Consider the following 25700-nt stretch of genomic DNA (forward strand, 5'->3'; position numbering starts at 1 on the left):
GGGGAAGCGGCAGGCAATATACTCAAGCAAGGCTCGCCGCCCAAGCACTCTAGCGGCTGTTCACCAAATGCGCCTCATCTCAGAATAATGATGCCTGTTCTTCTCTTTATGTTGGCCCGTGGCAGATCGGTCCCGCAGTCAAGGTCACGTCGAACTCTCGAGCACGAGGTAGATCGAGAACACTCATGAGGGAGGGACATTGCCCACGGCCCCTTGATAGCAGGGCACAGATGGCACGCCTGATCATGTTTGTAGCACGCACTTCCAGGTATGTTGTGAGAGGCTGGGCATCTTCGTCGAATCAGAAGCCCGAGGCCCCCAAAACGACAGCGACAGTGGCTGTGCATGGGTTGGCGCGGCTTCTGAGGCTCCCGATGCCTTTGGTCTCCCTGGCTGCGGACAAGAGGGATGATCACCACTCGCTTTGCAGGGGAGTAATGGTAAAGAGACTAACAATATCGAGGCATGAAAGGCATGAAAGGCATCAAAGGTAGGACAACTTCCGGCAGACCTGCCACAATCGAGCGCGAGCTGCGATGATTGTCCCCTCACATCTTATGAGCCTCGGTCGCTTCGGTATCGGGAACCTCAGTGCCCCAATGCCGCGGCCGCTGGGACGGAGCCACGATCCCCAGATAAAGCCTGCACCAAGATGCGTTGAAGCCCTTCGGTGAAGATATATGCCTCAGTGGCCCTGAACACCACGGTTGTCGCTCAATCAGTGCACAAGCCAAGATGACTGCCAGTCCACCTCTGACGGGCGTCCGCGTCCTCGAACTCGCTGGCCTAGCTCCAGGTACTCCAAATCCCCTTGACCACAGAACCCCAATGGCACGGCCGCTCACAAGTCAATATAGGCCCCTTTTGTGGTCTGCTCCTCGCAAACTGGGGCGCCAACGTCCTGCGCGTCGATCGTCCGAGCCCAGTCTCAAGCAGTGACCTCCTGACCAGCTGGAAACGTTCCATCGCCTTGGACCTGAAGAACCCCTCCTCCGTCGCCGTCTTCCTGTCTCTGGTCTCCATTGTCGACGTCCTCATCGACCCTTTCCGCCCCGGTGTGTTGGAGAAGCTTGGTCTAGATCCCGAGACCGTCCTGCTCAAGAAAAACCCCCGCCTCATCGTAGTCCGACTGACCGGGTTCCGTCGCGATGGGAAATACTCTGCCATGGCTGGCCACGACATCAACTACCTCGCCGTGTCCGGGGTGCTCTCTATGCTCGGCGCGAGGGGCTCTCCACCTGCGCATCCGGCCAACATCCTCGCAGACTTCGCCGGCGGAGGCCACGCAGCATTCACCGGTGTCCTTCTGGCGCTGATCCACCGCGCAACCAGCGGGAAAGGACAAGTCGTGGAGGCAAACATGGTCGACGGCGTCAGTTTCCTCGGCACGTTTCCTCGGCTGTTGACGAAGATGCCCATGTGGAATGGCGAGCGGGGCACCAACACACTAGACGGGGGAGCTCCATATTACGGGTGCTATGAGTGCAAGGACGCGGGCAAGTACATGTCCGTGGGTGCGCTGGAACCCCAGTTCTGGCAGGAGCTGCTGAAGGGGCTGGGTCTCACCGAGGAAGAGGTCGTGCCGGGCAAGCTGGATCGGCTGGACAAGCGCGCGTGGCCGTACATGCGCGAGCTGTTCACGAAGCGGTTCCGGGAGAAGACGCGCAAGGAGTGGGAGGCCATCTTCGACGGCACGGATGCGTGCTGTGCGCCCGTGCTCGAGCACGCCGAGATGGAGGCCGCCGGGTACGATCACCGGCCCATCGTGGGGCTGACTTCGTCGCCAGCCCGCAAGGTCGAGATGCAGTGGGACGGCAAGGCGTTGAAGCCCGGCGAAGGCGGCGAGCAGGCCTTGAGAGACTGGATGGGCTGGAGCAACGGAAAAGATTACGCGATATCGGCCAGCGGTTGCTTCGAGAAGAGAGAAAAGAGTAAGTTGTAGATCATCTCCCCCTATAGGACGGGTTTGAGAATGTGCATTTCAATAAGCCTTTCACGTGAGGGGGGGAAATATATAAGGAGCTGTACAAGTGTATTGCTTTTTGGTTCTAATCTAAGAAAGACCCGCCCCTTCATCGGGTCATTATTACCTCCCATGGCCGGATTTCTCCAGACTTGCCCTTCACTCCCGTGCCTGAATTTCACCACATGCCATAGTAAGCCCCAAACCCGGCGGCAGCAGGCAAATCGTCCGCGTTTAGCAGTCCGACGCCCTGCTCGAGCAAGATCGTCCACACCGCATTCCGCGTGCTGATCGGCCAGCCCGGGGTATCCCAATACCGCGGGAGGATCCCCCTTGACTTGGCGACCTCGATCTGGCTGATCAGCGTCTCCATCTGGGTGGAATTGAAGGCGGTGCCGTTGATGGGGCCGAACTGCGCGTTGAAGTCCGTCGACGCCACGGGGGAGACGGCGGCGGTGATGTTGGACTCGGTCGAGTTGAGCAAGTCCAGGTGGGCGTCGAAGAAGTAGTCGCGTTGGTGGAGGGGTTGGATCTGGTCCAGCGGCGTGTTGCCCGTGCCGATGACGGTGACGGGGCCGCTGGTGACGGCCGTGCCGTTGAAGGTGGTGAGGTAGCCCGGGGTGCGAAGGGGTTCGAGGGCGCTGACCACGGCGGGCCACGTGGTCGGGCCGTCGGTCTTGACGTCGATGAACAGAAGGAGGGTTTGACCTGATGCAGTGTCGAAGACGCCGTTTTTCGTGGGCGAGGTGACGAAGGGAGATGCCGGGTTTTGCCGCTGCAGGGTATCCAGGATGGGTTGGACGTAGAGCGCGTCGAGGGTCCGGGCAGGCGTCAGGGCAGATTCCTCGTGGCCGACGTAGAGGGTGTCGTTGTAGAGCCAGACATCAGCCTCGACGGAGGCGCAACCTACGGACAGTGCGGAATAGAAGGGAACGTCGCGCCAGTAGTCGTTATGCGAGTGGATTGGTTTCTACGGTGAGATTGAGCGGTGAGATGAGGCGCAACAAGGACAGCGGGACAGCGAAGCAGAGACTATGTGACAGAGCAAGAGGGCCCTAGTCGCAGAGGTAATAGGGACTGTAGAAAGAGAAAGACACGACATACCGGTACGATGCCTCTGGTCAGATCCGTGGGATATGTGTAGCCATCGCTCTTTTGCGTGTTGGCCAGAATGTTTTGAAGTGTGTCGCTGATGTCGAGGCCCGTTGCCTGTGCGGAAGGGGGCAGAGCTGCAGCATTGGCTCGCAGACCCAACGAAAGGGCGAGTAGAAAGAGTGAGGAGGCCATCCTGGATAGCTCGGACAGGGACGCGTTTGAGACAAAAACCGCGGAGTATCAAGGTTCAGCGGCTAAAAACGAAGACTTGAGCAGGAGGAAAGGACGTCGCTTATATGCCAGGACCTGCATGTATCATATGACGGCAGGAATTGATGATGTCGATGCGCAAGTCGGAGTGGGAAGTTGAGCATCGAACTGGCCGTGGACAGAAAAGTCGATGCTGCGGAGGGTGGAGCCAATGGGAGGAGGCCGACGAAGCCGGTCCGGGGCGGAAAGAAGCTTGATTGATGCAGCGTCCAACAGGAAGCCTTGCAGCCATGCCAGTCGAAAGAGGACGACGATGATCATCCCAGCACTACGAGTAGATCAGGCACGCTCCCACCTCCTCAGGCCGCGAGATTGTCCAATTGTTAGGCTTGCCAATCCACGTGCCCTGTCTCCATGCCGTGTTGGTATTGAAGGAGCAGCAGAGGGAATATAGAGGTGGCCCAGTGATGTAGGGTGTATAAGAGCCATATATACTCCAACTACCTATGCCAAACACCATCCTCTACCACACACTAGACCACGCCAGAGCCATTTACTTACAGACATTAAATACTGAAGTCTGAAGTCTTGTCATCTGCGTGGCTTGAACTGTGGCTGTGGCTATGGCTGAGACAGTCTGTGGCTTTAGTCCTGATATAGACTAGCCCAGCTTGGCACTTGGCATGATCGATGACGGCATTGCGAGTCTCGTTCCGCGCCCAGCCATCGAAGCTGAAATCGAACACATCCATCACATCCATCTCAGCCACCCACCCCTCTAGCCATCACCCTCCCAATCGGTTCAATGCGACTTCATTTGACTTTGTATCAAACTCTCATGACGCAGCTGCGACCCCAGACCAGCTGAAATCCAAACCTCCACAGCCTCGCCAGGTATTTATGCTTTTCGATCCCTTCCCAAGTTTTTCACTTCTCTCAACTTCTGCTCGAACTTCGTCTTATTTCACTTCTCCAGCGCCCGTTTCTTTCGCCCTCGCCATCATGCGGCTCTGCAATTTTCTTCTCTGCTCGCTCGTCGCCATCGTGCCCGCTTTGGCTCAGGAAAGTGCTGCTAATTCTACCGCCACATCCAACTCCACGGCCTTAGCATCCGCAGCGTCCAGCTCATTGGCATCGGTCTCGTCGGAAATATCCAAGTCGCTCGCTTCCGTCTCCAAGTCTGCCGCCTCGGTTGCTGCTTCAGCCTCCAATTCGGCCGAAGATGCTGAAAACTCCATCGCTGCGAGCTTCAGCTCGGCCAAGTCTGCATTCTCAGCCAGCCTCTCCAGACTAAGCTCGGAGGCTGCCACCGGCAATACCGCCGCGGCTGCCACTCTCTCGTCTCTGACCTCTGCCGCTTCCTCCATCCTTCACAGTATCACCACCGAGGCTGCCAGTGCTTTGAGTGCCGCTACGAGCGAGGCCGGTTCTATTACTTCTGCCGCATCATCTGTACTCAATTCGGCCGTTTCCTCCGCGACGGCTACCGCGTCCTCTACCACCAATGCTGCGGCGGTCATGCCTACTGGGTTCGGTGTTGCCGGGGCTGCTTTGTTGGGGCTTGCTGCATTTTTGTGAACGACAATGACGTCATGAACGGGATGGGATGGGATGGCACAGGATCGGGAGTGGCAAGTCTTCAGAGCGAACATTCAAATGGAGTCCAGGCCTCGGGGTCTCGTGAAGCTGGGAGGAGACAAATACAAAACTTCCATGGGTTTGGGAAGAGGCTATGGCGTATCATAACGGCCACAGAATGCCGGGATGAGCTTTCAGTTTCTGCTATCATTTCTGCTAGAAGGCTGCGCTGTAATGGTAAAACAATGGGTCATGAGCACTTGCTGACAGACAGTTATTACTGAATAATGCCATCGCGGCCTTAGACTCAGTCTGTGGCTCTTATCCGCTCGACAACTTCTTCGTCCATCTGTGATCCAGTAGAGATTTGTACGATTCCTAGCCTCGCAACGACTCGCATAGGTGTTTACTTTGCTAGTCGTGGCGCCAGCTACTGACGGATCATGGTAACATCCAAGGATTCTTAAGCGTTCCACTTCCGGATCTCCAACGCTCAACTTCGTCCCCGCCCTTTAGGCACAGTTTATAAAGACTTGCCAAACCAACGACGTTCGATCGTCTTCTTGTTCCTCGCCGTCACTCTCTTTCCAGAGTTAACACCGAGCCACCCTCCAACGTCCATCCACCATGTCCTTCCCCACCGTCCGGCGGATCGTCACCGGTGTGTTCACTGTTCAGCCCACCCTCCAGACCACCTCCCCCAATCCTCATCAAGTCCATCAGATAGCCCATCCGTGAAATGCTCAACTGACTGACACTTCCACCACCACGAACTCCCAGGCCACGACCGGACAGGCAGATCCATCATCGAGTCCGACCGGGCGCTCACGCCCGCGAACCCGCTGGACCCCACGGGCGCGCCGCCCACGGGCATCATCCCGGGCTTCACCAACCTCTTCCGCACGGCGGGCGTGCCCGCGGCCGACGTGCGGGGCACGTGGACCGACGACGTGCACGGCCGCAAGATCGGCCTGGTCGACCCGTCCGGCGTGTTCTGCCGGGTCGTCGACTTCCCGGCGCTGGGGGCCGAGACGGCGCGGGACGAGGTCAACATCATGCACCGCACGCAGAGCGTCGACTTTGGGGTGGTCCTCCGCGGCACCATCACGCTGGTCCTGGACGATGGGTCCGAGACCGTCATGCGCGAGGGCGACGTGTGTGTCCAGAGGGGGACGAATCATGTGAGTTCCTTCCCGTGCCTGCCTACCTATCCTACGTACCTATCCATATCGTTACGGGGTGTGGTGGCACCCCCCCCCCCCCCCCACACTTTTTTTTTTAATCTTCACAATGCCGTTCCTCATCATCACCGTCGTCAACGCAGGCCTGGAAAAATGTCAGCGCCGAGACCTGCCGCGTGCTCTTTGTGCTCGTGCCCTCGGTGCCGATCGTCAACGAGGCCACCGGCGAGGCGTTCCCCCTGACGGACACGGCGCATCTCGAGGACGAGAGGCACATGGCGGCGCCGGCGGCGCGACAATGATAAAGGCACCATGCAAGCGCGATCTTAATCTCGTTGTTGAGGGACCGAGTACATCGCGACAATGCGGACGAGAGGACGGAAGCGATGAGAAGAGCTCGGGAGGAGGGAGGAAGGATAGAGGAGGACCTCCCTCACTTAGAGACTTATGAGGCTATCTTCAAGTGCGAGTGAGGAGTCCTCGACAACTTCGAGGAATATAGATTCTACGTCGTCAGATACGACTATGTATCGTTTGTGAAAGAGTTCCGACTTGAACCAGTGTACACACCCTCAATACACCCAATCTCTCCTCAGGGCAAAGTGGTCTTTGTCAGGATGTATGCGCGATTGTGTTTTGTATCTCTGCCTGATCAGCACTTTTGACAGACTATGGTGAATAAGACACGCAGTTTATTCTTCTCTTACCCATCGTCATCCCTGCCACCGAGGGTTCTCCTTTGTAGTTGCTCCAAAAGCGCTTCATCTTCTCTCCACCAAGAACAAACACTCACGCACCAACCTCAGCAACGACCTTACCGCCACTTTCAATACTCGCACCCCTAACCCCCTCCCGCTCCACCAGCTTCCTGGCCTCTTCCATCTCCTTCTCCAGCCTCTCCTTTTCAAGTCTCTTCTTCTCCAGCGCCTCGAAATTTCTTCGCATTGCGTTGCGCGTGAACTCCTCGCCCGTCAGCATGGGATATTTCTTGAGCGGACCTTGGATTATGGCGTCTCTGCACGGTTGATTGAAGAACGCAATGCTGTACCGTTCGCCGTAGAAATCGTCGGGCTCGCTGGGTGCCTTGACGCGATGGAAGGTCGATTTAAACCGGTCGTCGGACCAGGACATGAGGAGGTCGCCGATATTGCAGATGATGGCATCTTGAGAGGGAGCCACTTTCGTCCAGGTGTCTCCGTGGGCGAAGGAAGTGGACGCTTCCCGGCCAGGACAAATCTGTAATATAAAGGTCAGAGTCCATCCCCGTACAGGAAAAGACATAGTCCAACGCACCTCGAGGCCGCTCTGCCCCTCTTTCTGGAACAAAAGCGTCAATAGATCCCAATCAGTATGTGCCCCCGCACGATGGAAGATCTCTCCGTTTGCGTTTTCCCTAGGGGTTTCAAAGTAGTGCAAGAGCCTCGCCACTGTCTGACTCTCTGGCCTTCTTACGTCGTGAGCCTTGATAAAGTAATCATCCTCGAACCCCAGTCCCCTGGCGAAACAAGTCATCAATTTCTCGGAAACCCCTTGGGCCTTCCACATGAATTTCAGGGCAGAGTCTTTGAAACCCGGCAAAGCAGAGTCATCGAGCCACTTGCCCTCCATATTTCTGCCAAACTGCATCTGGTACGACTCCTTTCTGTCCGCAGCACCCGTGGAAGGCCGGACTTGCGCATTCTTCTCCCATCCCGCGTTGTTTGCAGAGGAGAAGGGGATTTTCGCCTTGGTGTCATCTGGAAGAGAAAAGAAACGTGCTGATTGAGCGAATATCTCGTCGATCTCCTCGGGAGTGATGCCGTGGTCGATGACAGAAAAGAACCCGACGTTCTCGGCAGCGGAAACCAGTTCGGAGGTGATCTCATCAATGCGTGATTCATAATTAGCGAGTGAGATGGTCGGAATTGGACGGTCCAGATATTTCGTCTTTTCAGCGCCCATTTCGATATAATGTTCGATATTTCTTGTCTGGGAAAGGTGTAGAGTTGGCAGAGAAAGTAATAAAATCGGAATGGAAGCTACCAAATTGCTTCCTGTTCGTGTTGTTGCGGGCCGGTCTTCTTGGTCGAGAAAGAGGTCGAGAAGAAAGATTCGCCAAGCGAAGTTCCACTGATCTTTATATTGACTTGGAACACGGTAAACTGTAGTTATTAAGTTTGCTGGTCGTCATTCGCACCATTGATATCGATCGAGTTCGTATATGTACAACCGATAAGGCCGTCCCATCTCCCCCGCCTTTTATCGTCCAATCATGATGCCTGGATAATCGTACGTTGCTGATAGGTCGGTCGAACCCTTCGCACAGCCTGATGAGCACGGAACAATTCATATGTCGAAATTCAGCAGATCCTCAAATAGAAAATTGTTACTGATGCCGGTATGAGGGGGGAACAGCTGTTCAAACGTCTCGTACCCCAAGTCGGATGTGATGATGGGCTCCTGTGCTCCGGGCGTTTTCGATTCGGTCGGCTCATACAGTTCTAGCGAGGGCTCAGCGCCTCGATTTGCAGATCGCAGCGAATTTGTAAACGAGTCGTTTCCGACAAACGATTCCACAAACTTTGGCACGTTGAACTTCTGTCGCTTGGGTTGACCGCGATCTCCGCTCATAGTGTCATGTGTGCGCTTGCGATAGTTTTCCAGGGTTTGGTCGGCCGTCAACCGGGCCTGCTCAGCAAGCAAGGATGACAGTAACCGAATACCACGCATTGCAATCATGCTGTTTTCGAATTTGCCCAGCATTGTGATGGTATTCTCTACCAACTTCCGGTGTTCCTCGTATTCAGGTTCGTTGGTTCTCCGGTGGAAGATGTCCAGGGCGAGTGTGATTCCCGCGGCAACCATGAAAGCTTGATCGATCCAAAGCATGGGTCCCTCCTCGTCATATGCCTGTCTTGCCTCTTTCAATATTGTCTTCGCAGCTGCCATGCATGTTCGACGAGTAAAGTCGAAAGCTTGCTCCGTGAAGCTGCGTCCCAGAAACGCACGGTGAATCATGATGATCTTGTGGGCAAAACAAATTGTTAAGCTACGTCGCGCCCAGGGGATGAATGCAGGCCATTCCGGTTGCAGTGGTTCTCTCATGGAGAAGTACCGAGGGAGTCCGTCTGTCGCAAGGGCCCGCATTTGTGCGTCGTAGTCCAGCACTTGTTCGTACTTTGTGTATAACGTGTTCGACGAGATGATGGCGTCATGTATCTGCGGCATCAAGCTTGCGATGTCCCCGAGAAAATTGGGGAAACTTGTCATGCTTGGGACATCGTCGGGGAGAGGGAGCATTGTGGTGTCATCGCAATTCATAGGTTTGAGCGAAGAGAAATGCATCCGCTGGATGGAATACATTTCCGAGAAAGGGATTGAGAACCAATCTTGGATGCACAATTGTTGCCAGAGTCTTCTTCCTGTTTCACGTTTGATTATCTTCTCCCGAAAGGCAGGAGTTGATAGATTGGAAACGCCAGCACCGTTGTTCGCGTCATCTTCTGGGCCCAGTCGTTGCAAACCAAGGCCTTGGGCGATCTTGACGGCTGCCCCCAACAAGGTGCTCTGGGTGTTGCTGAACCCTAGGATATGAGCGGACATGGTAAGCGTGGTGATGGCTTCAACAGAGTAGACGTGATGTCGCCACATGTAGTCTGCAAGATTGAGACAGGTTACCGTTGCCTTGTACCATTGCCTAGTCAGCTTAGCTCTTTCGTTCTTCTTGAAACCCCAGCTCAAAGCCAGCTGCTCACTGGCACAAGTCATGCTTGCTGCCATTACGGCAAAGAGTAATGCGGTCCATCTGAGATCCATATTTCTGACTTGCAGTCCGCTGGGGCCTTTATAGACCTCTTTGAGCTCTTCGTAAAATGTCGGACCATGGAAACACCCATGATACCATAGAATCGAGCTGACATGGTACTCCACCAGCTGGAATACCTGTTTACGGCTCGGGAGGAGCAGTTGCAGAAACGAAACTTGGGCGGCACCGGTCCCACCAAGGCCATTCGAGACATCCCAGTCTGGCCCGGTGTCCTTGGGAAGTGCGGCTGTGCCAGACTGGTGGGGTTCTTTGAGGAGGTCCAACGCCTTTAGATCATAATCCGATAGCTTGCTCCGGCCCCAGGTGAGGAACTCTAGCACCGAGGCGGCATTGTCGACGTCGGTAACTGGGCCATTGGTTGGCGCGGGTCCAAGGTTGCTTGGATAAATTGGGGGTTGGTCGCGCGGACTCGGTCCAGAAGTGACGGATTTGGGAGTTCGGAGAGAAGGGTGCACTACAGCATCTGGTGGGTTGGTGTTGTTGGTCTGGGGAGAGGTATCGGTAGCGGTGGGACTGGCGTCTCCCGCAGCAGATGATCGAGGATAGATTCGGTGGACTTTGGGATCGTAACCGCCCTCGGGCCACTCGCGTGTGCATTTTGCAGCGTCGCCCCTCTTGACGCAGCGGCCACAGGGAATGTTGCGGTCACATTTCTGCCGGCGCATAGAGCACTCGGTGCATGTCTGGCGTTCTTTAGGCATGGCTGGGGTCCCAGATATCCCTTCGCATAGTCTTCGTACTACTGTCGTGGCCCACGATCGACCGAAGAATGTTTGTACGGTGTCGTTGAGGAGGATGTCCACAGGTCGTACGTGAAGTACGAAGGTGGAGGCGGAAAAGTGAGATGAGGTCGAAACAAAATTGGAAGCCGGGAAACTCGGCCTTTGAATTGCTTGGCGTGCCGGTCACTGGACAGGCACGACAGTTCGGCCTCCGCGTCGAGATATCTACTGTAGCTGCACCCAACTACATGTTACAGTGAGCCAGCCTTCACGTCGCGATGCCCACAAAGGCTGCTGCCGCCAGCTGCTATTCAGCTTGTCTGAAGACTGGATACCATAACCTCAAGACACATTCCATTCCTTTGACATGGCATCCGCCCAAGAGTGTGCCTCCTCAACGCAAGCCCGTTTTCTAATCAACTTCCTCGTCACCGAGTAGCGCCAGACACCGTTCAACTGTATGACGCTTCTCTTGCTGGGGAACCCATACAGCCAACGGTTCATATCCTCGATGGATTTGCCAGGAGACTATACGGAAACAAGGCGAGCGTTCTGCTCCGTTTTGCTCGGAGCTTCGGACAAAATCAAGAGATCTTGTCCAACCCGTCGTACACAGGGATTCCCTAGTCGGCCTCGAGCTAGCTTCCCTGCGTACTTCCATCCCATAACGGCCAGCACAGAACAGGTGTCCGGAAGTTGCTGTGCACCATCGAACCGTACTATAGACAAGCACGTTCGCGTCGAGCTGTGTGAAGCGCCGTCTGTGTTTTCTTGAATCGTACTGAGACTGACCATCATCGGAAGTACGGTTCTCGAGTTTGATCTTGGCTGGCTTGAAGGGTGGCTGTGGACAGAGTAGTTGGCCCCTGAGTGACTCTAATTTGCCTATCGCACTTTCCATAGGAGTCATGTCATCCTTCGACGCCAGTCTTCTTGCTAAATGCGTCCCTCGCCATCATCGTGTTCAAGACCGCACAGTTAAAAGCTGCTTCACCTGGGGGAATGACGACAAATATGTAAGTGTTCTCCGTAAATCTCGCCAGGAAGCAATTGAAGCGCGGCGTCTGAACTTTGAACAGCAAGAAACCCGCACTCGCCGCCGTAGTTCTGGTGTTTCGTGCCGCTGTATGTTTGTAGCTCTTCATGATGTTCGATATCCGCTCATGTCGGTCAACGGTGGGGTTATCCTCGCCATACTGTGTGACTACGTTCGTCACAGTCAAAAATGTAGATCTCTCGAAAAGGACTATCTCCTCGGCTTTAAGTTGTTTCGCGAATGCTGACAGAAATCGTTCAATCACCACTAAATTCGGGATCATCTTGTGGACTATGCCCGCCCAGGCCTTGTAGAGTGTCTGATCCCAGATGCTGCTCGCGAAGGTCTCCAAGCTGAGACCTTCCGACCGGGCGATGATCAACCGACATCTTTCTTCATATATCCTCTCCCGATGTTCGCTCTGTACCAGGTCCATCTTGTGAACCAAGCAGAAGACGTGGGCATTGGGACTGTATTCTTTCAGCGCCTTGATCACCTGGCTATATGTCTCGAGGTCCTGATCTACTGCTCGGGATTCGATGTCGAAAACGTATATGAGAACTTCGGCATCGGAGAAGACGTTTTCACGCTGGGCGTTAAGGTAGGAGTCCATAAATGCGTCTTGCCTGCACAGGGCTGTTAGTCACATCTGGACAAAGTGCTTGAGATAAAGAGTGTTGTATGCAATACCCTCCACAATCCCACAGATTGAGCGTCAGATTGCCCATGAACTTTGCATGGCTGTGTTCGACGTCAATGGTTGCGCCGAGTCTGCGAACGTCCTTTGCGACGTAGTTGCTGAAGATGATGGAACGCATCGACGATTTGCCTGAGCCACTCTTGCCCATCAAGAGGACCTTCTTCTTCCTCTTACGCGTGTCCATGTTGCTTCCAACTCTTCAATTGCAAATTGCCCTTGGCTTGCTGTTGTCTGTGCTGAATAGGAGGAACATTTGAGGTGGGGGAAAATGCAAAGCTGGGGATGAGGTCGACATTCGGAGGCTGCATGCGGAGACAGCTGCGCCCCCAGTGGGGCTTGGGCAAGGCTACGAACGTTGCAAAGGAGAACATAACACTCCTCAGCTCATCTTGTCTAATTCGCTCATTAGGACATGTCGTTTTGCAAGCTTGTTCCCTAAGGCTCTTGTCTTCCACCCAGTCGTCAATTAAAGCAGCTTTGCACAAAGGGCGCCACTCACTTTCACTGACGGGTGAAGTGACTATCGAGCGATAAATGAAAACGTTCTTATGACAATAGAAATTCACGAAGGCGCTGAAGAGTATCCTTTCTCAAGTGGCGGGAGTCCGTACAAAGGATGGGTTGCAAGTCAACACCCCAACGATCATGATTCGAATGTAACGCCCCAAGTCGGGGGCGTTTTCTACCCCGTTGGTGCCTCGTGAAAGTATCAAGGCCATCAACCCAGCTTTTGCAAAGCTCAATAGCGCCGAGGTCAAATCGGCTCTGAAGTAAAGGAAAAGCTCGCCACAATCAAGTAGGCCATACCACGGCATCATCAAGCGCATATGTCATCTCGTAATCTCTGTTCTCGGTCTTGAACCTCTCTTTCGTGACCCTCGAAATTCAACGTAACCCATTATCGCATAAGCATAGAAGAAGTCGTCATTCAGAAGACCGTGCCGTCTGAAATGATGCCAATAGGCGGCCCTCCAGTGATGGGGCGGGACACCTGTGCGATTTCACGTCCTCCCTATCAAACCTTGTCAGTGGAAATTGTTGATAGTCTTTTTGGGGCGTCTCACCTTCCAGGTTCCTGCCTCAAGCATCTGGGCCAAAGTCAACTGTTGAGCGCCCTGCAGACCAAGGCCTGCGTTGACTGCGACAAGGAGTTCGTCCAAAAAGCCAACAGTGACGGCGCGCCACTCAACAATCACATCGTCGCTGGGTGGGAACGTTGGAACGACCTCGATTGCATTGCCATCCCCGACCATTTCATGGTAGATTTTCAACCCACGCTGCCGGTCCTGTTCTTTCAGCGTAAGCAGACCTGTGTCAACCAACAAGCCTCCATTCCGATACTCGGGAAGACCGGTCATCAATTCAGCCCCCGCGAAATGAACGTTGAGTAGCTTGGTCATCGGTACCATCAAGGAATAGCAGAGCCACTGAGTGAGCTTGTGGAAGGGAACAATGGTCTCCCAAGGTTGTGCGGGGGGAGATCTGGGCATGGCGGCGCAAGGCCAGGCGTCTCCGAGAGACATCCCTTGAATGGTGGTCCGAGTTGCTGGCCAAATACTTGACAAGCCGTCCATGAGAACGCTCCAGAGAGTAGGTAAGAGGATGACGGGAACCGAAGCGGCTTGAGTAGTGGGATGTGATAGAAGATAGTCTGGATACGGTCAGCAGAGGTCTGGAAAGGAGGCAAATGTCTAGATTCACCGATCATGTTCCCAGGTCGGCCTTCAACACCAAAAATCTCCGCGTTCTGCAAAGCGGAGGCGAGTCGAATAAGTAACCCAGTCCGACCCTCAAGTCCCGACATGGGGTTGGTGTCCGAGACTTGCATCCCTTTTGCCAGAGTCTCCACATTCATTCTATTCAGGCCAGCGGCGTCAACTTGATGAGGTTGATTGGGATCGCTGCTGAAAGTTCCAGCTTTGAACATTTCCAGGCTTGCCACGGCCAGACCTTCGCTCCTGGAGTAGACCTTGCCAGACTCTTTGGACTTGTACGACCACTTGGTACCGGCGCCAGCATCGAGGAGTACGGATACCAGGAAAAGGTCAATCAGCCGACGTGCTCTCTCCTGGTTGTCAATCGAGGTTGGCCACGATTGCAACAATTGAGTTACCCGGGGTCTTCCTCCAACTTCAAAGTGTTGCCAGCGACCATGAGGTGGAATAGAGGCGTAATCACCCTGGAAATCACGCTGCGGAAGATCAGATACCTGCCACGGCTAACATGTTTTTTATCTCCCAAGCGTACCTTGATGATGGCAACCACGTAATCGGCGGTGTCCTTGAACTTGGATATGTCTACGTCAAAGTGGTTGAGAGCATTGACTTTGGCCTCCTCGAGAACCAGCCTTGTCCTTTCTCGAACAGCATGGATACTTCGAAGGTACGCTGCTGGTTTCGAAACTGGGTCGGGGGGCTCAGGAATGGGGATTTCTGGCATGGTGCCTCCTAATGACGGTGAGGATGATTTGGAGCTTATCAGCTTGGGCGACTTGTGCGAGTAGTTGGAGATGCGTTCGACTGTTACGGCAGGGCGCAAAAGGGCTTTGTCGAGTGTGGATTCATCTGATGGTAATTTTGAATCTTTTCTCTTGAAAATTCCCTTCATGGCGGAGAAGGCCTATCGACGTAGCGACGGGCCTATCGCGGCAGGCGGGGAGATGCAGGAGAGCCGATAGCCGGATGCCCTGCTAATCAGCTGCAAGGGACAATCGAGACGGTGGCCATGCAGTGAAACGGGCGGAGAGGAGTCACTTCGCACGTTTGTTGTTCTTTGCGAGTGTCCGCAACAACAACCTTTGACAGGATGAACGCCGGCGTGACTGACTTGCAAGGAAAGGAGCGTGACAAGTCTTGATGCCAGCAAGCGACCGGTGAACCGGGCTGAAGCGAGGACTCTGAAGCGAATGGACAAGAAGCGGAAAGCCCAAGTGGGACACGAATGAAATTGGCAACAGAGAATATCTGAAGGGGTAAGAAAAGAGTGCAAGAAACACCTGATGGAAGATGGACGCAGAAGAGAAAGGGAAAAGGAAAGGTCAAATGTCACTTTCAGTTCTCGAAATCTGAAGAGAGAAAAAAACTGCTAAGTGGGAAAAGTACAGGCCATGGCCATCGCATGTGCTGCCTCCATATTATCTACCAAACCCAAAGCACTCCTTCTCCGTCCAGTGTCCTGAGATATCAACCGCGTTAAATTGAGGTCTCAAGACGGATATGCAGCATTCAGGAGAACAAGAGGGGGAATGTTGACGGCGATCGAATTGCTGCAACCACGCGGGAGCAATGGCGCAACACCACCGGCGCCCCGAGAATCTGGCGGCGTGAACGGTGCCTAGGGGGGTTGAGTGAAGCCTAATGGAGCCTAGCTATAGGCTGCGCTCGCCCTGGTGGTGGCCTTTAGCCTCGCTAAGCAGCCCGGGCTGGCCACGCCGTTTGCTTCATCACTGGCCAGGTTCCGTGACCCAAGCTCAGGCACCTTGGGCATTTCCCACACCCCGCGTTAGTGACGGTGCTGTGTCTCGGGGGGATAGTCGCGCTTATTTCGCCCTCATGGTAGCGGGCCCTCTGCCCCAAATTCATCTTCCTGCGAATCCTTTGTTCGCGTGGCCGCCACCGCAAACCTTGAAGTGGAACCTCCAAAGTTACGCAGGGACCTTGTCGTGATCCTCCACTCCTGTCACCCCATCTCTCCCACAAGGCAGCAATGTTTCAAAGGTAACATGAATGACGATCATAGCTGCAGATGCAGCAGGCAAATGAATACTGGACAATTCAAGGCTAACAGTGTCTGTGTCAGGCATATAATGTCTTCATCTGTTGCCCGACAACCCAGCCTGAGATCGTCCTTTTCCTCTGGCGTGACCGTCTGCGATCGGCCCTCTCCCGAAATCCCCTAGCCAGCCCTTCAGCGAAGCTAAAAAGCAGCCCTGATCGATACCAACTCGTGATTCCTTGCTCCCTACCTCGTACTCCCCATCGCACCGTCTCGATCTGAAACAAACCAGTCCTTGTTCGCACCGAGCGTCAAAATCTCGGCTCTGATCCCGAGATTTCGCTGGAGTCCATGGTCCATCAAGACGAATGCTGTACCGAATACATCTCCGCTTAAGGCTCGATGGAAGGCGCTGTGGAGAATGACCAAAAGGATAGCCGCTTGTTCACGCTCCCTGCAGAGATCAGAGCCTCCATCTTCGAACTTGCCTTGACTTCCCACGATGACCCTACCAAATCGTACCGAGCCGACCGGAAATACTACCGACCGGGGTATCACCATCATCAGAAGCTCAACTGCTCCCTGCTATTAACCTGCAGAAGGATCTATCGCGAGGCCCGTCTTCCACCCATCTCAGTCAATGAGCATGTATTCTGGCTGTTTAATGGTCCATGGAAGTTCATGGCTGGCAATACCCGTAACACGGCCCGATGGACTCACTGGTATCTCAATTTGACAGAGGACCAGAAAAGCGCGATACAAAGAGTTCACGTCTTCACCCAACAGTATTATTTGGAGAATCTTTCGAACGCCGACGCCTGGCGGTTCTCCTTCAGAGCATCTTGCCTTCATCTAACGCTTCGCCACTCTGACTGGTGGTCATGGGAGTCTCCTGTCGGATCCAGTGACTGCCTGGGCATCTGCCCATGGCGTCCTAATCGAACGTCTTACCAAGAGATGCTTTCTGAGCCACTTGAGCCAAGCCTAACTTACATCAATGATCGCATGAGTGAACAGACCTGGGGAGGAGCGGTATGCAAAATTCGAGGACTGAGAAAGCTCGTCATGGAATTTGAGACAGATGAGAGGAAAAAGGCGCAATTGCAGGTTGTTACTGAAAGAGCCAAGCATTGGATGTTCCCATTGGTAGGAGAGGGTTTTGTTCTCGAGTGGACAGGACAGCTGGAGGAATCCTCCTGGGAAGGCGTGCGAGACCTCAGGGATGACTATCATCTCCTGAAGGAGCGGCCTCTACAAGCTAACCTCCCGAAACGCAGATATTATGTGGTGAAGATGACGTGGAGAGCCTCAAAAACTGCTGTGTGAGGAGAGTTTTCTACGACCCGAGGTGTGCCAGGACGAAGCTGGTACGCTTGGGCGTCTCGGCCTGCACGGCAGCGACGAGGTTCGGGACATGTCTGCCTACCTAGACCATCGTATTTGTACTTTATCATGAATGTTATGAGCTCTAGTAGTGGAGGATTTCTGAGGCTTTTGAAGTAATACGCAGAGTGCAAGTAATAGTCTTAAGCATCCCCATAAAAGGAGATGTGGCGGGACCTTTTGGAACATTAATATGTGGCGTTGCGCACCCCATTTGGACAATGCATCAACATCTGTTAGACAGGACACACTCAACTTCCCTTTCCTTCCTCCTCACTCATTCACCATTATCCCTCAGTGACACTACCGGGTCTACGATGGCCGTCCCAGAGACGACCAGTCCTCATTTATGAATATTCGGTCTCCGCGACAATGGAGGACATAGCGGGGTTGAACTGGAGTTCGACCCCGGCCCGTGGACAGAACTCGAAACCAGCTCCTGCGACATCAAACTTCTCTGCCTTTAACACGTTAAAGCCTACTCCTCCAGCCTCGGGAAGGGCCTCTCCATTCAACTCGGCATCGATTCAGCCTCCCTCCAAGCCGTCTACCCCGGCAAACGACAGTTTCGCCAATCTCGTTTCTTTCGGACCTGCGTCGCATAAGAATCTCTCGTTGTCGGAACAGCAGAGGTTGCAGGTAGAGGCCAAGTTACAGCAGCAGAAAACCCAGACTCAGAGATTGAATGATCAGTATGCTGGCGGAGATGATCAATTTTGGAACAACCTGGGGAGTAGGAGAGGGACGCCTGCGGTCGACGCCGAAAAGAATCACACTACAAACCAGAAGAATAACGAGTTAGACGATGCCGATGACGATCTATTTGCTGCTTTCAATAAACCAATTCCTGTTAAAAGTGACACTATTACTGCATCTGTCCAGAAAAAGCCTGTGAATGTTGATGACAATGACGACCCCTTTGGACTCTCAGAATTCCCCCCCAGGCGGGCAGATACCACCGCCACCGCGAGCACCGCCGCTGGTGATGATGACGATGTGCTCGGTCTCCTAGGGAAGCCTGTACCTGCGGCCAGACCAGAATCTCCCCCGCTCGCTGCGGAAGCGCAGGCTGCGGACCTTCATCCGCAAGATAAAGCTGTCGCAGAACTGGTCGATATGGGGTTCCCAGCGGACAAGGCAAAAGTCGCCCTAGAGGCTACCGAGTCGGGGCTTGACGTCCAAGCAGCTGTGGGCTATTTATTGAATCAAGCCCATGCTGAGGCGCGCCAAAAGACTCAGTCAAGAACTGCGTCCGGGCAAAGAGGTGATGGCGATAACGGCAGGATGAGCTCCCGGCATGAGGCGCAAACATCAAGGACAAGACCGCCGTGGGAAGAAGGAGAAGGCTCTCGAAATCGTACCAAAGGTTCCACTCACAATGGAGAGAAGGATTTCGAACAGCTTGCAGCAGAATTCGGCACCAATTTCTTGAAGACGGCAAATTCTTTGTGGAAGCAAGGGACGAAACGAGTTCAGCAAGCAGTCCACGAATTCAATTCGGATAGTGAGGCGGGCGGCCAGCCCCGATGGATGCGGGAAGTAGCAGAGCGACCAACCAGAAAAGAACAACCACAACGGCGGCCTGAGGCCGAGTCGGGGCGTGGTCGAAGGGGACCTAGTCCAGAAGCTCGCGCCCAAGCAAGCATGACGGATGAGGCGATAATGCTGGAATCTAACAGACCAACGCCTGCACCACGACCTTCCTCCTCGTCTAGACCGGTTCGACATTTTGACTCGAGTGCCGACAACTCTCGCGATCACTCGCCAATTATACCCTCGCGACTGCGGGAATCGCTTCCTCAGACCCAGCCAGCATTTCTACGGCAGCAAAATCAATCTCCTGCCTCAAATTCGAGAGCTAGTTTGAACCGCGCCGCCGCCGACGAACAGGCTGCTCAAGCATATGTCAGTTCTGCTCGACGGCGAAAGCAACAACCTCACCCTGTTCATGAAGCGCCACCAGCAGCCGTTCCTGAATCAAATCTTCTCGAAGGCGGTTTCAAAGACACTTCTCCCGCCTTTCGTGCAGCGGCAACTCCTGCAGGAACGAGCAAACCTCCGCCTCGCCCTCAAACCCATCCATCGAAGCAACGCGTCGACTCGAACCCGGTTCAAGTCCGGCCCCCGGCTCCCAGCCGCACTGTCCCCTCCATATCAGTCATCGCACTCCAGGCCAGTCATTCCCACCGTGAAAAAGGCAACGAACATTTCAAGCGTGGGGACTATGCTTCAGCGCACCAGTCTTATGCTACTTCCCTGTCGCACTTGCCGGATGCTCATCCGCTAACCATAGTGCTTTTGACAAACCGTGCTCTTACAGCACTCAAAATAGGCGAGCCGAAACAAGCCATTGTCGACGCCGATAGGGCCATAATGATCATCGGTCCGTCAAAGGGAGAGAATGAGATCATAGAGATCACCAGTTCGGGCGACATGGGAAACAAGCCAATGCGCGAGTACTACGGGAAAGCGCTAATGCGCAAAGCCGAAGCACTGGAGCAGATGGAGAAATGGACTGAGGCCGCAGTCGTCTGGAGAGAAGCTGTGGAAGGAGGCCACGGCGGTTCCACAAGTATCCAGGGCCGAATGAGGGCGGAGAAGGCAGCAAATCCACAGAAACCAAAACCTGCCCCTGCCTCGACCACTGTCGGAGCAAGGAAATCAGGTTCCGCATCTGCTCCACCATCTTCGACGCTCCGCCGAGCGCCGCCGGCGCCAGCATCTACCAGCCTGAAGCCAGCAGAAGCTGTTTCTCGCCTTCGCGCCGCGAACCTGGCCGCGGACAAGCTCGATGATGAAAAGTTCCGTCTCTCCGAGTCTGTCGACGCGCGGATCAATGCGTGGAAATCTGGAAAGCAAGACAATCTCCGTGCCTTGCTGGGTTCCCTTGACAGTGTTCTCTGGGAGGGTAGTGGGTGGAAGAAGATAAGCATGGCCGACTTGGTCCTTCCTGGCAAAGTCAAGGTGCAGTATATGAAGGGGATTGGTAAGGTGCATCCTGACAAGGTACGTATATGTCTTGATTGTTGAACGTTGAAGGGCCATGGTGTCACCCGAATTCCCACCCGATCATTGTGGCTCAACTGGGATCAGAACCAGCCAGCGTCCAGTTTTGAGTTAAAGAGAGATCGATGCTAACTCTGGGTTGTGAACTTTAGATCCCTACCGATGCCACTACCGAGCAGAGAATGATTGCCGGGGCCGTCTTCAGCGCGTTAAATGACGCCTGGGACAAATTCAAGGCCGAGAATGGTCTATAGTCTGGAGACGAGTTGTGAGGTCAAGTCATTCCCCAGCGTGTAACGCTCTGTATTGAGGAAAATTGTTAGAGCATGGCGAGTCTGCGATATATAGATGAAAGAGATTTTTGACTTTTCACAATCACCCAAACAGAACGCTGCCTTTGGTGCTGCGAGCTGCGAATATAGTCATCACCGTGGTCAATCGGTCGGATGATAGTGCTCATATATTTGTACACTTGTCTCACACTTCCATGCACTCTCATCACTTCTTCTTCTGGGCAGTCTTCTGTCCTTTATTAGATTTCTTGCCCTTGGTCTTTCTCATCGCCCTAGCTGCTTTGGCCTCCATGCCTCTCTTCACTCTGAGCGACCGCTTCTTCCATGCCAGCCACCGGTCGTTGCGATCGTACTCCCGCACCTTCACTCCCTTCCTTTCAGCCGCCCAACCGATCGATGCGTTTGCCTCACGATACGTCCCTTGTCGGTTGAAGGCCGGCGGAGGCGCTGCCGGAGTCGGCGTGACTGCTCCCCTCGAGGATTTGAACGCTACTTGGCCGTGGCCCTTGCTGCTCAGGCTCAGGTGAGCCTCGAGGAACGACTCGTCCACAGACTTTTGAGACTCTGGTGGCGGTTGCATGGGCGCGGCGTACATCCCTAGCCGTCTCCGAGTGGGCGCATTGCGCGGTGTGGGAAGTTGAGATCTTGGTCCTTCCTTTTCCAGTGCCACGCCGATGTATCGTCTCTTGGGATGCTTCAGGGGATCTCGGTAGTAGCGCACATAGCCGTATTCGAGGGCGTAAAGGGTGTGGTCTTTCCCGATGCCGACGTTCTCGCCGGGGAACCATTTCGTTCCTGCAGGGGCGGGCGAAGGGTCAATAAATTTTTGCGCCGGCGAATCGCATTCCCAGGGATGCAGCTTACCTCTCTGTTTGAATATTATGTTTCCGGGGTGCACCCATTCTGAAGAGCCCTTTTTGGCTCCCAGCCGTCTCCCCGCGGAGTCGGAGGGACCGTTTGCGCGGCCTTGCTGGGCGTGAGAAGCATGGCGAACGAAGATAGTTGAGGTCCGCGGGTTGAGGTGAGCGTGTTTTGAGCATAGGCTCAATGCACTCAGAGACGAAGCTAGCGCGGCTAGAGACGCCTCCGAGGACACCACAGGTCTGTATATTCGAGGTTGGAGCATGATGGGAAGGGTGGTCAACTGAAAGGACTACCTGTGAAGTTGGTCTGCGAGCAGATCAAGCACGCATTGAGACGGAGCAAGAAGTTGAAAACCACGCTAACCTCATTAGACTACATGCAAGATCACGTGAAATGGCGATGTGTCTCCGCATCTGGGTGTGAAAGCTCGACCGTAGAATGTCGTGCGGTCTATTTGACCTCCAGGCGAAACATGCATCTCGTCACGCAATTGTCTGGCTCATGCAGTTCCTCAACCTCATTCCACCCCTCGACTCGGCACAGTTAGCCTACAGCCCATACAATGTGTTTGTGTTTAATGACTGCTTCATCGTCGTCATACAATGTCATGTACCTCCAAACCTCCTTTTCGAGTTCTAGAAGTCCACTCTGCCGCGCATATTCCCCGATATATGAAGCGACCTTGTCCCTCGTTATTAAGCTGTTGCCCTTTCCTCGAAGTTAATCGGAAATCCACATGGCTATGAGTCTTCACAATTGAAACCCAGCCATCTATTTCCAGCCTCCGACCGGGGACCAGGTGACGAACAAGCCTCGCAGGGTGTCCATCAGTTGAAATTCGTCCCTGGCGAGCAACTTGCCGAACACAATGGGCGACTCTAATATGACTGCTGGCACTTCGTCGCGAATATTCACCTCAGTGGGCTCCTGATTCCAACGAGGACCAATACCGCACAAGTACCACAGCACATCTCGGCCCTGCAGGTTAGAACGCCATCGTCTCTCACACATTGAGGAAGACAGCTCTTTGGAAGCTTCGTTCTGGCAGCTTCGAATCTTGTTTCCTGACTCGCACCAAATAAAATACCGGAAAGTTGCACAATGAGACCTGCTCCAGATGGCGTCGCATCGAGTCTCACAAAGAGTGGACCGGGAACTCCTCAATGTTGAGCACTGAGGTCCCCCGCCAGACATGACGGTGCCCACCGGCCTCGCTTCTCGCAAGCTTCTTGAAGCATGAGAAATTGCCAATCCTGCCGGAAGTCTCTGCAACAGACTCCAAACAATTTTCATTCTCTGTACGTCATTTGCTTCTATCATCTTGTCGCATGCCTGGTCCTAGGCTTTCGCCGAGGTAAAGCGTCTCGTCGAGTGCGCACCTCGTGGATCTCGTGGTTAATGTAAATCACAAGGTTGCCAATTCCAGAAACCGGCGATCAGATCCCTGTCCTGGTAAGATTCTCGTGGCGAAAAGCTTTCGTGGTCTTCGCGTCATCTGTCGCAGAATCGTGTGCTCGAAGTACGTGTTCATTCACTTGTGTGTTGCTCATGTTTCACGCCATCAGTCATCCGTTTGCAATCACCGCCTTGGACTGTATCTACGGCCACGGACCGAGTCCCCTCACGGGGATGGGGAATTGAGACTTTCCAGCTTCTGAAAACAGATCCCAGAAATCCTCTTGACGATACTTAGAGCACGTCAATTCACGTCATTGGATGCCCATTCGGAACCTTTTCTGCAGTCTGGCCCGAGGAGCCTGTATCGATGGGCACATTGCCAGAATTGACTCTGATCTCCAGCAGCTCCTGCTCCAGCTTCTCGACCAGTGTAATCAACATCCACTCTGTCAGATACTCGGTCACGTTCATGGGATTTTTCGGGTGCAGCCAATCGATGAGTCCATCCCCGTCACGAAAGTCTTCAGTCGTTCTGCTTTTTGTTCGGGTCGGCGTGGTCGAACCATCACCATTCGATTGATCTTCACCCTCCAGAGGCTCAAGAGGGCCCATCAAATCAATGATGTACTCCCAGTCTTCGAATGTGTATTCCGGCTTCTGTCCATCGTGCTGGTCTCTCAAGTGATCCACGATAATCTGCTTCAGCACCTTGGCCAGTAGATGATTTCTATCATGAACGTTTGCGGGAAATTCTCGAGGCAGCTTGTCTGGTGCCGCAAATTGGTCAGTCGCAAGCGAGCCGGCGAAGTCAGGGGACTTGATACCACTTACCGAAGTGATCTTTCCTCCCTGCATCCTTGGGCTGTCCGCGAGACGGGAAAAGCTTTCGTCTCAGCCAGTGCTTCTGCGCGACAAAGTACGGATTGCCAACCGCCTTCGCGATGCTGGAAACCAACATTGTCCAAGTCGGGATTGCAATGAGCGACCATAGGACGAAAAAGGCCTTCGCGGAGTGGCTCTCCAGAGTCAGGTCACCATAGCCAATAACCAGCAGAGCGGTGAAGGCAAAATAAAGTGCCTCAAAGTAAGACCAATGTTGTTGGCGCTCCGAGACCCAAAAAATGACGGCGCCTATGAGCCATAAGGTAAACCAGACAGTCATCCACAGACCCACAGTGTATCCCAAGCGCTTCTTGGCCGACCGAAGCAATACCCCTTTCATCAGCTCGAATTCTTGACGCTCGATGGCTTTTCGGTCATTGTCTGACGATCCCTCGACCGGGTCGATAGGTACCGAGCCATCACCCTCGGACTGGCTGGTGTGTTTGCCATTAGCACTCGGGTTGCCGGCTCGGGCATCTCGCGCGTGGACCTCCTTGATTCGTTCTCGGTCTCGCAGATGTATCGCCCAGATCTCTTTGCTGCGATCCAAGACCACCGCGGGGATGCAAAAGATGATCAAAAACACAAAGGTGATGCCCACGGCAGCGTACGGAAACAACAATGAGCGCCCGAGGTGCGTGTGAAGATAGAAATCGCCGAAGCCTATTGTCAGAAGAGTCACGTCGGCCCAATAGACCGCGTCGAGGTAGCTCCAACCTTCGACGGAAGAAAAGACAACGGCGCCGATCAGGATGTACGACATGAAGGCGGTTGTCAGAAACATCAGTCGGTGGTGGCCTTTTGCGAGCTCGACCCGGGAGTCGCGACGAGAAGTCCGTACACGCGCGATGGTCAATGCGGTGTATATCGTCACGGTTGACGTGATGAAGTACAATATCGCCGCGAAGATGGCGTAGTAGAATGCTTCGTTGAAGCCATACTGCGGCGTGGAGGAGGTGTTGAGTGTTTCACAGGCAGCCACGACAAGGCCAATGAGGATGAACGAAGCCACGCCTCCAGCGATGGTGTTGCCAAGCACGAATTGGACATTATTTCGCCTTAGAGTAGGGTCTTCCCTTTCGACGAGGAGGAAGATGGCAAGGTTGGCCACAACACCGAAAGACAGGGAAACTGCATTGAGAGCAATTAGCCACGCCGGGTCAGGGACATTGCCGCTGCCGTTGCTGTAGTGTCTCCAGGGCCTTACTAAAGCGCAGATGTTGAGCGCACTGGCAATAGGCCCGAAGGTCCCTGCGATGAGCGGAAACACGGTGATGGCGAACCACTCTCGCCTGCCACCGGGGTCAGTCAATTGATTCTAGATGATTTTTCGTGAGGAGCCGCAGTTTCTGCAGACCTTAGTGCCTCCTCCTTCTTCTCAGTGTCCTCCTCGGGCGGGAGCTTGCCCTGCATCCATTCATCACCCTTGAGATAGCTGAAGCTCCTCTGCCTGGTTGGCATGGTCCAGAAAGGAGAGGAAGGGAGCGCGTTCAAGGCGAGGGATATGGCACTGCCGAATGAGTTGGATCCGCTATAGAGTCGACGATCCACCTCGCCATCTGGCCCTCTATATTGGCTAGACTGTCTTGGAATAAGACAAAACTCTGAAAAATCACAGCTTGTGATTCGATGGAAGCTTGCTCGGCGGCAGGCTTGGGAGGTATTGCGGCGAGAAGCCGATGAAGTTATGTTACCGTTGGGATAAGAGTTTGCGGGTAGCTAAAGAAGCCCGTAAATAGTGCAACAGCTTGGAGAACAGCTTCGTGCATGTCGAATCAATCGAGAGCTCCTAGGATCCAGAGATGGATATATGGCGCGACGGCTTTATTGCGATGTGGCCGTGTGATGGTTGCTGCGGGGGTGGAGTGAT

At 54.0% G+C, this 25700-nt stretch overlaps 12 protein-coding genes across 12 annotated transcripts; 5 read left to right on the top strand and 7 right to left on the bottom strand.

Moving 5' to 3' along the window:
• Positions 1 to 416: 416 nt before the first annotated feature.
• Positions 417 to 2093, top strand: PV07_05626 (uncharacterized protein). Its single transcript, XM_016392536.1, has 2 exons — positions 417 to 796; positions 858 to 2093. The coding sequence occupies exons 1-2, from the start codon at positions 736 to 738 to the stop codon at positions 1940 to 1942; spliced, it is 1146 nt and encodes a 381-aa protein (XP_016250055.1). The 5' UTR covers positions 417 to 735; the 3' UTR covers positions 1943 to 2093.
• On the bottom strand, positions 1937 to 3783 carry PV07_05627 (uncharacterized protein). Its single transcript, XM_016392537.1, has 2 exons — positions 3068 to 3783; positions 1937 to 2933 (listed from the first exon to the last, which is right to left on the bottom strand). Exons 1-2 carry the CDS (start codon positions 3248 to 3250, stop codon positions 2142 to 2144), a joined length of 975 nt encoding a protein of 324 aa, XP_016250056.1. The 5' UTR covers positions 3251 to 3783; the 3' UTR covers positions 1937 to 2141.
• A 248-nt stretch (positions 3784 to 4031) lies between these two features.
• Positions 4032 to 5182, top strand: PV07_05628 (uncharacterized protein). The gene has a single exon (XM_016392538.1). The coding sequence runs from the start codon at positions 4169 to 4171 to the stop codon at positions 4844 to 4846; it is 678 nt and encodes a 225-aa protein (XP_016250057.1). The 5' UTR covers positions 4032 to 4168; the 3' UTR covers positions 4847 to 5182.
• Positions 5183 to 5381: 199 nt separating this feature from the next.
• PV07_05629 (uncharacterized protein) lies at positions 5382 to 6329 on the top strand (the record flags this gene model as incomplete). Its single annotated transcript, XM_016392539.1, has 3 exons — positions 5382 to 5507; positions 5627 to 6027; positions 6171 to 6329. Exons 1-3 carry the CDS (start codon positions 5474 to 5476, stop codon positions 6327 to 6329), a joined length of 594 nt encoding a protein of 197 aa, XP_016250058.1. The 5' UTR covers positions 5382 to 5473.
• Positions 6330 to 6816: 487 nt separating this feature from the next.
• On the bottom strand, positions 6817 to 7968 carry PV07_05630 (uncharacterized protein; the record flags this gene model as incomplete). Its single annotated transcript, XM_016392540.1, has 2 exons — positions 6817 to 7263; positions 7321 to 7968. The coding sequence occupies 2 exons, from the start codon at positions 7966 to 7968 to the stop codon at positions 6817 to 6819; spliced, it is 1095 nt and encodes a 364-aa protein (XP_016250059.1).
• Positions 7969 to 8352: 384 nt separating this feature from the next.
• PV07_05631 (uncharacterized protein) lies at positions 8353 to 10533 on the bottom strand (the record flags this gene model as incomplete). Its single annotated transcript, XM_016392541.1, has 1 exon — positions 8353 to 10533. The coding sequence occupies one exon, from the start codon at positions 10531 to 10533 to the stop codon at positions 8353 to 8355; it is 2181 nt and encodes a 726-aa protein (XP_016250060.1).
• A 168-nt stretch (positions 10534 to 10701) lies between these two features.
• On the bottom strand, positions 10702 to 12549 carry PV07_05632 (uncharacterized protein). The gene is made up of 2 exons (XM_016392542.1): positions 12281 to 12549; positions 10702 to 12216 (listed from the first exon to the last, which is right to left on the bottom strand). Exons 1-2 carry the CDS (start codon positions 12472 to 12474, stop codon positions 11466 to 11468), a joined length of 945 nt encoding a protein of 314 aa, XP_016250061.1. The 5' UTR covers positions 12475 to 12549; the 3' UTR covers positions 10702 to 11465.
• Positions 12550 to 12765: 216 nt separating this feature from the next.
• PV07_05633 (uncharacterized protein) lies at positions 12766 to 15425 on the bottom strand. Its single transcript, XM_016392543.1, has 4 exons — positions 14538 to 15425; positions 13992 to 14481; positions 13355 to 13941; positions 12766 to 13302 (listed from the first exon to the last, which is right to left on the bottom strand). The coding sequence occupies exons 1-4, from the start codon at positions 14895 to 14897 to the stop codon at positions 13219 to 13221; spliced, it is 1521 nt and encodes a 506-aa protein (XP_016250062.1). The 5' UTR covers positions 14898 to 15425; the 3' UTR covers positions 12766 to 13218.
• Positions 15426 to 16019: 594 nt separating this feature from the next.
• PV07_05634 (uncharacterized protein) lies at positions 16020 to 17515 on the top strand. The gene has a single exon (XM_016392544.1). The coding sequence runs from the start codon at positions 16407 to 16409 to the stop codon at positions 17328 to 17330; it is 924 nt and encodes a 307-aa protein (XP_016250063.1). The 5' UTR covers positions 16020 to 16406; the 3' UTR covers positions 17331 to 17515.
• An 84-nt stretch (positions 17516 to 17599) lies between these two features.
• Positions 17600 to 20881, top strand: PV07_05635 (uncharacterized protein). The gene is made up of 2 exons (XM_016392545.1): positions 17600 to 20393; positions 20546 to 20881. The coding sequence occupies exons 1-2, from the start codon at positions 17760 to 17762 to the stop codon at positions 20645 to 20647; spliced, it is 2736 nt and encodes a 911-aa protein (XP_016250064.1). The 5' UTR covers positions 17600 to 17759; the 3' UTR covers positions 20648 to 20881.
• Positions 20646 to 21848, bottom strand: PV07_05636 (ribosomal protein L27). Its single transcript, XM_016392546.1, has 2 exons — positions 21551 to 21848; positions 20646 to 21481 (listed from the first exon to the last, which is right to left on the bottom strand). The coding sequence occupies exons 1-2, from the start codon at positions 21810 to 21812 to the stop codon at positions 20892 to 20894; spliced, it is 852 nt and encodes a 283-aa protein (XP_016250065.1). The 5' UTR covers positions 21813 to 21848; the 3' UTR covers positions 20646 to 20891.
• A 218-nt stretch (positions 21849 to 22066) lies between these two features.
• PV07_05637 (uncharacterized protein) lies at positions 22067 to 25597 on the bottom strand. Its single transcript, XM_016392547.1, has 3 exons — positions 25188 to 25597; positions 23780 to 25122; positions 22067 to 23715 (listed from the first exon to the last, which is right to left on the bottom strand). Exons 1-3 carry the CDS (start codon positions 25289 to 25291, stop codon positions 23255 to 23257), a joined length of 1908 nt encoding a protein of 635 aa, XP_016250066.1. The 5' UTR covers positions 25292 to 25597; the 3' UTR covers positions 22067 to 23254.
• Between the last annotated feature and the right edge of the window lie 103 nt (positions 25598 to 25700).

Source organism: Cladophialophora immunda (genome assembly GCF_000835495.1).
Source record: "Cladophialophora immunda strain CBS 83496 unplaced genomic scaffold supercont1.3, whole genome shotgun sequence".
NCBI lineage: Eukaryota > Fungi > Ascomycota > Eurotiomycetes > Chaetothyriales > Herpotrichiellaceae > Cladophialophora > Cladophialophora immunda.

Coding starts and splice junctions, on each gene's coding strand:
- PV07_05626 (XM_016392536.1), top strand. CDS start 736: ATGACTGCCAGTCCACCTCTGACGGGCGTCCGCGTCCTCGAACTCGCT. Junction 797..857: donor ACTCGCTGGCCTAGCTCCAG/GTACTCCAAATC, acceptor AAGTCAATATAG/GCCCCTTTTGTGGTCTGCTC.
- PV07_05627 (XM_016392537.1), bottom strand. CDS start 3,250: ATGGCCTCCTCACTCTTTCTACTCGCCCTTTCGTTGGGTCTGCGAGCC. Junction 2,934..3,067: donor TGACCAGAGGCATCGTACCG/GTATGTCGTGTC, acceptor ATCTCACCGTAG/AAACCAATCCACTCGCATAA.
- PV07_05636 (XM_016392546.1), bottom strand. CDS start 21,812: ATGCTCCAACCTCGAATATACAGACCTGTGGTGTCCTCGGAGGCGTCT. Junction 21,482..21,550: donor CATAATATTCAAACAGAGAG/GTAAGCTGCATC, acceptor CCGCCCCTGCAG/GAACGAAATGGTTCCCCGGC.
- PV07_05635 (XM_016392545.1), top strand. CDS start 17,760: ATGGAGGACATAGCGGGGTTGAACTGGAGTTCGACCCCGGCCCGTGGA. Junction 20,394..20,545: donor GTAAGGTGCATCCTGACAAG/GTACGTATATGT, acceptor TGTGAACTTTAG/ATCCCTACCGATGCCACTAC.
- PV07_05628 (XM_016392538.1), top strand. CDS start 4,169: ATGCTTTTCGATCCCTTCCCAAGTTTTTCACTTCTCTCAACTTCTGCT.
- PV07_05633 (XM_016392543.1), bottom strand. CDS start 14,897: ATGAAGGGAATTTTCAAGAGAAAAGATTCAAAATTACCATCAGATGAA. Junction 14,482..14,537: donor ACGTGGTTGCCATCATCAAG/GTACGCTTGGGA, acceptor GATCTTCCGCAG/CGTGATTTCCAGGGTGATTA. Junction 13,942..13,991: donor CCGACCTGGGAACATGATCG/GTGAATCTAGAC, acceptor GACCGTATCCAG/ACTATCTTCTATCACATCCC.
- PV07_05637 (XM_016392547.1), bottom strand. CDS start 25,291: ATGCCAACCAGGCAGAGGAGCTTCAGCTATCTCAAGGGTGATGAATGG. Junction 25,123..25,187: donor AAGAAGGAGGAGGCACTAAG/GTCTGCAGAAAC, acceptor CCCCGGTGGCAG/GCGAGAGTGGTTCGCCATCA. Junction 23,716..23,779: donor AGGGAGGAAAGATCACTTCG/GTAAGTGGTATC, acceptor TTGCGGCACCAG/ACAAGCTGCCTCGAGAATTT.
- PV07_05632 (XM_016392542.1), bottom strand. CDS start 12,474: ATGGACACGCGTAAGAGGAAGAAGAAGGTCCTCTTGATGGGCAAGAGT. Junction 12,217..12,280: donor AATCTGTGGGATTGTGGAGG/GTATTGCATACA, acceptor AGCCCTGTGCAG/GCAAGACGCATTTATGGACT.
- PV07_05634 (XM_016392544.1), top strand. CDS start 16,407: ATGGAAGGCGCTGTGGAGAATGACCAAAAGGATAGCCGCTTGTTCACG.